Here is a 12,691-nt window from a genome sequence, read left to right on the forward strand (position 1 = left end):
GCAGCAGGGCGCACCATAACCGCCATGTTTAGAGAGGCAAAACAAAGTTGCGTGACTATTGTCCCTCCTTTGTGTTGAGTAAGGCTGTATCCACCGGGCGAGTTCCGCACCACGTGATCGGTGGGGCGGACTCGCACCGGAGAACTCTTTCAGGACGCCGAAGCTGGAGGCGGCAGGTTAGTTGACGAACACAATATTATTAGTTAGTTTTGGTAAGGGCGGCAGCCTTACAGCATTGGACTGACCGCGAGTCTTATTTTAACACATAGAATGTTGCTGGGCGACCACTTCTTGAGCAGCGTCTGCACCCGTTTCTGAAGTTGGCGGTAAGATGTGTTTTGAATTCAGAATCACACTGGCATATAAATATAGTGCACTAGAGTAACAAAGGCTCTCATTCTTTTATTTGTTGTTTAGGTTTTGACACAGAAAGGGATATTTATGCTGGATAAACCATTTGATAAACGTGAGACTGTTTACACGAGTGTACGTACTCTTTTATATTGAAGATGTACCTTTAGACTTAAGGGCAGACATTTGAATACTGCAATTCACCTGGTGAAATTGTCACCGGCATGTTTTTTGATGTCACGGTTTTGTAGCCTGTTTCTCACTTTTTGAGAGTGCAGCATGTTTAATTTTCAGTACTTTTCATTAATGAGTCGGTTTCATCTCCTGCACCTCACATTCATTGATTGTTTTGTATGACACGGGTGTCATCTTTTGGTGGCGTGTACTTTGGCTTTTTTCCCTCAGTGTTCACTCCAGAATGTTCTTTTGTGATGAATTCTTGTACATATGAAAAAAATTCAATATATTCTGGTATGTTGTTGTTTTTTAGATCCTGTCGAATCTGCACTTTGAGATACCAATCATTCAAGGACGATTGAATTTTTAACTGTATATAATTAATCCCCTGAAGAAGGGTTCCTCACGTAACCCGAAATGCATTGGGATGTTGGTTATTGTTTTTGAATACCTATTATTGAAGAACCGTTAATACCATTTCACAGGAATTGAAAATATGTCTTGTTAATATTTTCATGTGCCTAATGTTGACATTGATTACGAATGTTCTTTGAAACATGTGTATATACATTTTTGATGATTACTACTTATGAGCAAATAAGCTATTCGTTGAAAAATAAATGAAAACATTGAAGTCTGATTACATGTGTAAAAATTCCATTTAATTTTGAGAGGCTTAATGCCCAACTGCTGTGCTTCTAGCAGCCCAGGGTCTCCCTGGACTTGTATTTGAATGGTAATTTGAGTCAGTCAGTCAGTCAGTCAAGATACTTTATTTCGATAATTCAATATCATAAAAAGACGGTGATGCATACTATACAATCAAATACACTATAAAAACAATTTCAATTCATGTATTTAAAAATATCCCACAAATTTCATAGAATTGTTAAAAGGATCATTTTACAATACATTTAGCTGCCATGTTACGTTACTCAATTAAAAGAACAATATATACAATACAGTAAATCCAACGTTATAAAAATACAATCATTTACAATTTATCATTCTCTTGTTCCAAACCCTAACAGCACCCACCAAATAACTGGCAACATGAAAAATGACCCTAGGGCTGTTTAGTATTTGTAAATATAGGAGAGCGGGCTTAACTTGAAAAAACCCTGCCTCCTTAAGGATAGGAACAAGAAACGTAGTCCTTACTGCCGTGTAGTGACCACAAAACATCAAAAAATGCATTGCGTCCTGCGTCGAAAAATTATCGCAAGAACACGATGGTGCCTGTTCAGGACTACTCCATTCAGAAAAATGACCTAAGTTAAAATGGATCATGTTTACACGAAAACGTGTTAAAAGAAACCTGTGGTAAGAACGATTAACTAAAACAAGGTAAAGTTCAGGTCCTGGGGGATTAGCAACAATAATGTTGGCCCTTACAGTGGGTTTTCTAAGCTCAATTTCCTCTCTGTTTAAGGATAGTATCTGTAGCATAGCTCCCTTTATTAATGCTATGTCCTTACGAGTTATTTTATCTGGTGAGAAAAAGAGCTCCCTACTTTGTGAAACCAATGTTTAACGTAAGATAACCACTTAATTTTATTAACATTGTCGAGTAAGAGGCAATCTTTAAGGATGACATGATTCAGGGAGAGTTCATCATTCAACCAAGTCTTCATCCAGGATATTAAAGGGGCCACTCTTATCATACCTGTAATGAAACCAGCCCCTAGCTCTGAATGAATCGTGTATGATGGGGTAGACTGTGACACTGATAGGATCGATCTCATAAATTTATTTTCAGTGACTTGTAGACAGTCTATAGCACTATACCCCCATAATGAGCAGCCATATGTGGTTACCGTCAAACATTTTGCTTTGTAGATGTTCAACAGGGCCATTATGGGCCTAGCCCCCAGTTTTCTACTAAAGCCCATAATTGCTGAGGAGGTTCTAGCAAAAGCCGCATTTCTGTTTTTAATCTGCGGTCCCCAATTCCCCTTCTCCTCGAAGGTGATCCCCAGATACGGGAATGAAGGGACTCTAGTAAGTTCCTCCTCACAACAGAAATTTTTTTTCAGGTTTTTTTTTCTTGAACCCCTTCCCATAATCATGATTTGAGATTTCTTTACATTTATTTTGAGGTCCAGGGAAGTCATAAAAAGGCCAAAAGCATCCAACAAACGTTGGAGCCCCACTCCGGTCCGTGCTAGGAGGACCGCATCGTCCGCATACAGGAGAACCGGTATACCAAGTTCCCCTATATGCGGTATGTCAAGCGCGGCCTCCCTAAGCACGGGTTCAAGGGCGTTTATATAGACTGTAAACAGAAGGGGTGCCATAATACAACCCTGCCTGACTCCCCTTTCTGATTTAAAGTGGCTAGAACAACACCCCTCTGCGTTCACCCTAACAGAAGCCAAGAGACCAGAATGTAGGTCCGCTAAAAAGTTTACCAGGGCAGGATCAAGACCTAAATCAATTAAGATCTGCCAGAGTTTTGTGCGATTTACGAGGTCGAAGGCTGAGGACAGGTCCATAAACCCAAGGTAAAGTGACCCATCCTAAGCCTTGGTATATTTATCCACCAGCAATTGTAAATTAAGGCACTGATCCAAAGTACCTCTTTTGGATCTGAATCCATATTGCACATTTGACAATATCCCTTTGTCGTCAAGCCACTCCTGTGATTTGTGCAAAATAACCCGCCCCAGAATTTTAACAGATGAATCTATTAAGGAAATTGGTTGGTAACAGGCTGGATCTACCCTGTTACCCTTTTTAAAGACTGGGACGATAATGGATTCTTTCCAGGATGCTGGGATATTATTATGATTTAGTGAATTAAAAACCTTGCATAGAATCTATTACCACAATTTTGGAGCATATTTGAAAATATAGGCAGGGACCCCATCGGGACCAGGTGCCTTATTTATCAAAGTCTGGTCTATCGCCCTTTCCACTTCTTGCACATCAAAGGTGACACAGGAACCCTCCTTACTATAGGTGGTATCATTTATTGGTTCCTGATGGGCAGTGTTAGAGTATATATTCCCAAAGTGTTTGATCCATGCACCATCAGGAATATTAGACTCAAGGGGGCGATTCTCATCGTTTGAGAAAAGTGGCTGGTTTACTACTTCCCAGAACTGACTGCTATTTTTTAATGTCTCTGGTTCAAGTAGCTTTAACCAGGCCTTTTCTTTTAGCTCGTTCTTCCTTGTTTGCATAGTATTTTTATAACATACTCTTAACTTAGCTATTAGGGCACGGTCTTTTGGACTAGTCTTCAGGGCCCTAAGTAAATCAGCATGAGCCCTTGAGCACGAGTGATCAAACCATCTCGTTACATGATGTTTGGGGGCCCCTTTGCCCCAGTTAAACTTTGGTTGATCTGTTTGCAGATGTTATCAAACGCCACGACTACTTGAGTACTTAGTGCCCCTGTGTCTAGGCAAATAGCTACGTCATCCTCCGCCCTAGCCAAAACGTCCTGTACAATAGTTTCAGGATTAATATTCGACCACTTCAACCTGCGACCTTGGTCTATAGTAATCACACTTTGGCCTCCCCTATGTAACACTGATTTCATAGTTAAAAAGTCCCTGGACAATACCTCTACTAAGACTGGGTTGTGATCACTAAAAACTGAAGTGTGTGAGCTGAAACAGACTCAAATTACCACTGCATGCTGGTAATTTGAGTCTGTTTCAGCTCACACACTTCCAAGCCCCCACTCAGTCAGTAGGATGCGTTATTTCACATGCAGCACAACAAAGGAAGAGCACTTGTCCAGGTTGTGAACATAGTTTAGTGTCCATGTAACAAGAAAACTCGTAGTGCCCTGACGTTGTCAGCAAACTGGTCGTGTTCTTCCTGTCGCTGCAATTTGAAGGTGATTCCGCTCACCTGGAGACTCGTCTTACGGCGGACGATCCGCCGCTCTCTCCCCTGCAGGGTCTCGTGGAAGCCCCTGCTCGGGGGGGGGGCGCTGCGCTGCGTATTCGGTACGCTCTCACCACAGGTTTGTTGGTTTTGCACAGAGCACCAGAACGAGAGGCGTGCCAGTCGTCAAGCACCAACCGCCTGACTACATACTCCACCAATCCCGCTTCCGTTCAAAACGGGCTGACACATGCTCGACGGTACACCAGGTAAGCTTTATTTTCACCTTCAAAACATTTTACTGAAAATGGCCAGTCGCATTAACAATGCATAGTAAAGGCATAAGTTGTAAAAGCATATGTGTTCCCCCCAAAATGTGGGATAAAAAATGCGTGGTAAAGGTATGCAGAGTATTTCCCTGCGTTTTTCCATCATACAACTCTCTCAGATTAACACAGGATATATGTGTGGTGGCACACAAATGAGGATAACATAAGGTTGCATGAAACAAAATTGTGAAACAACTTTTACAAAATGCAAGTAGAGGATACCTATGGATAGCTGCTGCTCCCGAGGTGTTCTATCTATCATGCTGGAGAACCTTTGCGTCCATCAAGGACTCTGAGTTGAACCCAGTTTCTAAAGGATTTTGGTTCTCTATGAAGGACCTTAAATCCGATCATTTCCAGAGCACAAATTTAATAACTAGCTTCAAATCATACTAACTGTAAGTGATGAAATTGCCACTCAGGTGACTGGTTATAGTTTGTGCACACTGGCCATTGATTCTCAAGATATGGTTCTTCATAAGTGGTTGTATGCTCTCCCTTTCTGCGTGATGGGCCTGGAAGGATGTAAAGGGTATTTAAAATGCAGTTGTAATTATTGATTCTGACTCAGATGTGTTTGCAAACTGTAGACCAATGTGAACAATGATATTTACACCTTCTTCGATGACTGATAAAATGAGACCAATATTGTTGGATTAAAATAGCTCCCATTATCAGTCACCACAGACAATTCTAACTGTAGAGCATGTATTATAGGGTTGATGTTTTTGTTCCTGTTACTTCTGATGCTGTTCCTGTTGCTGTTGTTGCTGCTGCTACTGCTGTTGATGTTCTGCATGAAATAAATTGAAGAATGGGACTTTAATGATCCTGTTTGACAGTTGTAGGTGATAAGCCACAAATGAAATGAAATGAAATGTACTTTTTAAAATATTCTTATTGTTTTAGGGAAGAGACTCTGCTTAGGAGAGGGCCTCGCTCGTATGGAACTGTTCCTGTTCTTCGTCACTCTCCTGCAGAACTTCACTTTTAAGCCTTTAACCAGCCCGGAGAAAATCGATCTAACACCAATGATTTCTGGTTTGGGGAAAGTGCCACGTCCATACCAGTTATCTGTAATTCCACGTTAGCATAAATCAAAGAAAATCTGAAAATGTTAAGAGTTCATATTTCTACTGAGTACATTGACCAGAGTCATGGGATCATCAAGTATGAGATCCCTTTAGACCTGCTCAATCCGTTCACTTTGGGATCCTCCATAGGCAGGGTGTTTATTGAGGTAGCCTGGGCACCATGATTTCAACTATTCTTTCTTAGCCAAGTAGCCCTAGCATATCCTTTGTGGATTTTTTAAATATATGGATCCAGGGTATTACACTTTTGGAAAACTGCTTCCAGCAAGGAGTCTGCTTATTTACCAAAACGTATTGCTTCAGAAATGCTTTTATTTCATTTAATTTCATAGCATTGCCTGTGATCATGTGATTATGAACGCTTTCACTATTTAGGCAATAATGAAGATAAAACATAAAAGTAACAAAGTAGAGTTTTAGCTCTGAATCTACCACAAATGAGAGGCCTCTTATAGACCCTGTTAATTTGACAGGGAAATGGCAAATTCAGGAAAATACCCATGTATATTTTAAGCAGCCTTGAAGAAGAAATGTCTGTTTATACTTTATTTTGGATTATTGCAATCTCTGGATCCTTAAGATCAACCTCTTCAGTTCTGTTGTTGTGTCTTCTTTATTGTGCTTTGCACTATGTATGGCTTGTCATGAGATAGGCACTGGGGCACTAAAGGGATAGATCTGGTGTAACACCCTAAACCTGCTGAAAGTGCAGCATCTCCCAAAAGGACTGCTTTTATAAGCCTGGGTGCCAATGCAACTCACTTCTGAGTACTGTTTCTCCTTTCCCCATAGTTTTTTAGATTGACTTTGAAGAAGTGTGTCAAGGGGTTTGGGTGACGTCTTGCTATCAATAATTATTTTTTACAGCTGAAACACAATGGCATCTGCAATTTTGACAGTGTCCCTTATACCCTGATGGTTCTGATGAAAAAGGACAGTTTGCCACTTATATTTGTCACTGAGTCAGACATCTTTGGTGTGACAATAGTGCACCTGGCTCAAGTAATATTTAATGTGTGGCAAATACTGAGATTGTGCCTTTCCTTTTTAGATATAGGTATATGGAGAAAACTTGCAAGGAATGTGTGTGATAGTGAGGAGGTGTACCGAGAACAAAGGAGAGACAGCAAAACATATCAAATATGTAAACTAGTGAAACATACATGACTTCACTGCTAATGTCACATATGCCTCCATACACAATTGGTAGACCAGAGTCCCTGCAATTACTATTTTCATGGGCTGTCATTGATTTTAAAAACTTCTAAAGTGACACAGCATAGCCAAAGTGAAGCATTTTGGTCAATTAAATCAAAACTTTGCAGTAGTAAATGCATTTCTCTGATCTAAACTAAAAGTTATACTTCAAAAGCCACAGTTTCTACTGTTTCCGCATTAGTGGGTGCGGAAACAGTGCAAGCGGAGCAGGGAGGCTGGATCGTTTTTATCAGATGGTCAATTGAAAAAACCACTCCAGGAGGAATTTCCCCTTTCTTCAACTTGACTGTCCTTTTAATCCTCGTACCATTCGAGTACAATTACAAATCTCGGTGGCTCCCTTGTACTTATATACATAAAAGAGACAGAACAATCTCAAGAAAACTGTCCTGATGAAGGTGTAAAATATTCACCGAAATGCTGCGTCGACAACTTGTGTTTTCTGTTTTAATCTTTTTAATATGTCTATATGAATTGACACTGTTTTATTTTTATTTTTAATCTTGCTTCATGGTACTTCTGTACAGAACTTGGATTGTTATGTATTTTTAATAATATTTTCATTTTTTGATCATTGTTTTAATTATTCACTATGATGATGTATAGTTGAACTTCTGGGTTGTGTGAGGTCAGTGGATGCTATATATACATAGGAAAAAGGAATATTTTTCTTTCTCATGCCAAAGAGCCATATCTAAGTCAATTGGATAAAAATACTCATAAGGACAAAGGAGATGACCACACATTGGTCGGCCTCTCTAAATTGATAACATCTCATAAATTGGTAGATTTTGCCTTGCACATCCTTCAGAAGACAACTGGCCTGCTCTTGTTATTTGTATTTTTGCTGTCACAATTGTGATGTCCCTTCACTCAACTGCTATGGATTAATAAGGCGATGAAATCTATTTTTGACAATTCTAATGATCCATCTTTTCAGATTTTTAGATTAAAAAAGATATTTAAAAAATTAAATAAAAATCACACAGCTACCTTGATTTTAGCAAGACACTCCAGAACAAACGAATAATTTAATACCCACATTATACTAAACATCTGTGTGGTTTTGTATCCCTTTATGTCCCCATCTGCCTGTGTGTGGACTTTAAGGATAGTCAACATTTCTTCTTCTTTCTTACATTGGCAATGTTTATTGCCTTGAGCCAGACCATATGAATTTATTATATAGAGACATGGGCAGGTGTTTAGTTTTGTGATATCGTTTTAAAAGTGTGTTCCTTGTGCACACCTTCGTAAACACTACATGTTGCTCAGTGTAGATTAATTGTTTAATATAAAACATTTAGGTAAATTAAAATCCTTTGAAATATTTATAAGATGAATTCACTTCTCAACTGCATCACAAATACATCTTGTAAAGGCAAGGTTTATCAATAAATCTATTCGACTTATTGACCATGTAATAGTATGCTGTTCCCTTCCTCCCTCCCAAACAGAGGGGCAGATTTATGATGACTGGCGCATCCCTGCAATTCAATAGAGATGCGCCAAATAAGATGCGTCATGCAAGTTTACCCTTGAGCTACTACATATGCGCCGCATTTAGAATGCGGCGCATTTTGGCGCAAAGATAAACAGATGCATGACGTATCTCCCGTCGGATGAGTGACGCATTGCTGGAGTCGTGTCACAAGCGAAACGCAACTCCAGCAATGCTCGTGGCTCGCCCATACATAACGTGGTGCGTCAGGCCTTACGCCTGCTTCAAGCAGGGGCCAGGATTTGACGCAACGGCGTCGGAAATGTGACTGAGTGAAATCTTGTAGATTTCACCCAGGCACTTTTCCGAGGCGTTCCTGCACCGGAACGCCCCGCCTGCGCCGTAACGCCCACATGAAACCTGGCGCAGGTTTCATGTGGCACAGGGCTTTACAACTGACGCATCTCCCTAGATGCATCACATTGTAAATCCGTTGCAGCATGACGCTAGCTTTACGCCGCCGCTGCGTCACAGAAGTGACACAACAGCAGCGCAAAAGGGGTGCACAGGGCTTGTAAATCTGCTCCAGAGAGTTTATTCCTTAGAGTGCAACTGAAATAAAATTACACAAAGCTCATATGGAAGTAAACATCACGTAGTAATCGGCAAATCAGCTTTCACTTAAAAAAACTGATTTTTCCTCTCCGTTTAGAACCGAGGCGTCCAAGAGTGCCTGATTGCAGCAAGATTTCGGGGGTATCCACAAAATAAATATTTACATTGTATTAATCTAATACGATCTCATTTATACATAGTGAGTGATTATCATGAATATATGAATAGCATGGATCATGGATTCTGTATCTGTTTTGGACAGCTTGGTTCAAACCCTGTGCAAATGTCATCAAAGCGTAAAGCATCTGTAAATGTTTCCTTCCAAGTGAAATCAGTCTACAGGGAAAGACCTTTACACAATTTAAAATGCAGCAAATAAAGTTTAAAGAGAAAGATTTAAACATTAACCAAAAGTCCTAAAAATACTACTCATATAGGACAGCCTTCCACCAACGTATCCATCAATCAACTCCTTTACATAATATGTTGATTGGGCCCTTGGAGAGTTTTATGTAGACAGGAGGGTGTTGCTGTAGGATTCCTCTCCAATACCCACTCCACTTTCATAATCAGAACGACCTTTCCCCAAAATATATCTAAAAGCAGCCATTATTTCTCTACTTTCTTAGGCACATATCACTTGCCAGAATCATAGTAGTGATTCACAAAGTGGTATTGAATAATATCACAAAAGTGGGTAAGAATCACTGTACAGCACTACATAGAAGAAATAACTCATTAACGGCAGCATTCGCTACCCTACAGAATAACTTAAAAGAGCTCCATCTCTGACATATGGTGTAGAGATTTTAAGAGGGGGTACTGATAATATCATAGACAAGCTTGTGACAGGTACCTACCGTCGCCTGTTTAATCTCCCTTAGAATACATCACCAGTGCAAATTCGACGTGAGTTCGGTCTTAAATGTAAAACAGCTTTGGGGCATATTTGAAAATCAGTCATAAACTTAGAAGGGATAATAACTCCATGCTAATGACAGCGGTCTTGGGGGCTATATGTGATAGCAAACATAAGCAGGCCCATGAATATTTCAAATTGGCTATAGACCCGTTTAAGGCTGAACAATTATGGGCTTTACCCCTCTCACAGGTGGCATTTAACAAAGTTATAAATGGGCTCAGTAAAAACTGTCTTTGCTATTGGATAGAGCAGTATTGGCAAATAGATCCCATGTGTGGGCAGTGATTGCTTCCTATGGCATGCTCAAACTCTGAGTTATCTAGGGGATCTGAATAGCCAAAGGGCTAAGCTGAAGTTTATAAGACTCCGATTTGGCAATAGCCAATTTCGTGGAGACACCCCATCTTGGAAAAAGCTGAGTAGGGAAAAGACGTGCTGTCTCTGTAATTACAAGAGGGAAGACATCCGCCACATCATTTGTAGCTGCTTAGCTTTAATAGTTGTACGTAGAAGACTGCTGAGGCTGGACTTCAATAGTCAACTGATATGAACATGTCGACAATCAGTCATAGCCTGCTTGCAGGGAAAATTTTTATAATTCACTGGCAGATTTTTGAAGTTCATAGATATAGTAGAGAGGAAACTGATTAACAGTGGTTAATGAAGAGATTTTAGCATTTATTAATTGATGAATAGTATTTTTAATTATGTGGTTTTTAAATAAGGGTACAGATCAGATTGGTAACGTACGTATGAAATGTAGGAACATTGTATAAAGGTGTTTTATTGTAAGTTTTTATTAACTGAACAATAAATTTTTTCATTCATTCATTCACAAAAGTGGGGCTTTGCCGTTAATACATGTTAAATTGATGGACAGTGTTCATAAATAGTGAACAGACTTGCACGTTATTGATGCAGCACTGTCAACTTTGTTACTTCGTTTAGGTCAATATTATAGCCTTATTGCCTGCTACCAAGAGATATATCCATGGTTAAAGGTCCAGAAACAGAGTTATAGGCCCATGCCACAGATGAGGGCCTATAACGAGGGAGAGAGCCTTTATCAACCGCTATAGCCTGAGGCTGTAGGCCTTCAAGACTATTAGAACATTCCATCCACTGAAAATAGAATGTTCTAAATTAAAAAGAGACAAACAAAAATACAAACATTGAAATGATGGAGCAGAAAGCTTATAGCAGCCATTAGGATCCCTGAGCCACCTCACCGTCTTCAGTAGAGCTTCCAGCATTCCAACCTGCTAATTAAGCCTTATGGCCCACCATTGTGAGCTATATCAGCCATTAATGGCCCGCTCCAGCGTTAAAGGTTTGAGCCAAATACAAGGGCATTTAACAAGGGAGCGGGCCTTTAATGGCTGGTATAGCCCGCTTCAGCAGGCTATAGGGCTATCAGTACATTCCACCACCTTGAGGGCAGAATGTCCTAATTATAAAAGCAAAGGCCTTTTGGAGCTCAACGGGGAGTTGAAATCTTTGAAGCTCAAAAGCCTTTGATTCACAGGTGTTTCTTTGATAGTTCAAAGGCTAACACCAGGCGCAGGGCCAAGGCTAATAGGGGTTTAACATTCACAGTAATAGCTGTGAAAGGGAGCTGAAGTCAGCCCCTAATTCTCCCTGAGCTCAGCTAAACTGCTTTTTCTCTAGCGCTAAGCAGCATTGCCTCTCTCTCCTTCCAAAGCTCAATTGATTCTGTGAGCTACTAGAGGAGGGAAGGGGAAGGCTCCGGTGTGCCCTGCAGCACAGCCACTGACTTTCGCTTTCCCCTGCACGCTCCAAATATTTGAAGAGGTAGGTAAAAGAAAAAGGTACAAGGGCTGTGTATCAGAACATTGAAATGTTGACAGGAGCATGCCTATATCAGTTAATAAAGCTGCTGTTGATTCATTGCCTTCAATGGAGCTCTGAATATTCCAATGTTCTAATACATTTTTAATCCGGACCATTGGGAGATTCCATTATTGGCAATACTCAGACCTGCACGGATAGTGAAGACAGGGTGGAAGTATGTTTCTATGGGTTCCATTGCCATCAGCATGCAAAGAAGGGAAACATTACATTTTAAGTTAGCATGAGGTAGATCGACAAATAATGACTAGTGGTATACCTTGGACCTGAGATTAATAAGTAGTTCAGAATGTCTTACCAGGGAATCTTACCCAGACAATGTTCGAATGGTTCGATCTCCTTGACTGATGACACATTCAAGGCAAACAATAAGGTTTATATCATGAAGAGAAGCCACCACTGATACATTTTCTTGCTGACATGATTCTGATTTGTTCAAGAAAGTGAGAGTCTGGGAGGACGATTTGCTGGATGTCCTGCCTATCTATTATGTTATTAAATTGGTATACTTTTAAGACTTTTAATCATATTTATGTGGATTTTTTTTAACACGAATGGGATGCAGTTCTAATATCAATTGTCACATTAACATCTACTAAACGAAAACACGTTCATTACTGTATGAGGAGCTATTGTGCATGGTATTATATCCAAATAAAGATCCTTTGACTTGACTTGGTATTAGTGTTCTTGGTTTTGAACATACTAAAAAAGACTCCAGAACCCACAATCCATAGTTTGTTGTACAAACAGAAAATAATAAGAATTTATAACACAATGTCTGACTCCATCCAATCAAAGCCATGACATTATGACATAAATACAGAGGCATCAA

General features: G+C 40.0%; 1 protein-coding gene across 1 annotated transcript in view; it reads left to right on the forward strand.

Annotated features, from left to right (window-relative positions):
• The window catches only part of LOC144781708 (cytochrome P450 2F3-like), a 208,821-nt gene extending 202,965 nt beyond the window's left edge, over nucleotides 1-5,856 (forward strand). Inside the window, exon 9 of the mRNA XM_078660682.1 lies at nucleotides 5,607-5,856. Coding sequence (XP_078516808.1) covers nucleotides 5,607-5,788 — 182 coding nt within the window. The 3' untranslated portion in view covers nucleotides 5,789-5,856. The remainder of the gene's footprint in view (nucleotides 1-5,606) is intronic.
• The last annotated feature ends 6,835 nt before the right edge of the window (nucleotides 5,857-12,691 follow it).

Source organism: Lissotriton helveticus, chromosome 9 (assembly GCF_964261635.1).
Source record: "Lissotriton helveticus chromosome 9, aLisHel1.1, whole genome shotgun sequence".
In the NCBI taxonomy this organism is placed as follows: Eukaryota; Metazoa; Chordata; class Amphibia; order Caudata; family Salamandridae; genus Lissotriton; species Lissotriton helveticus.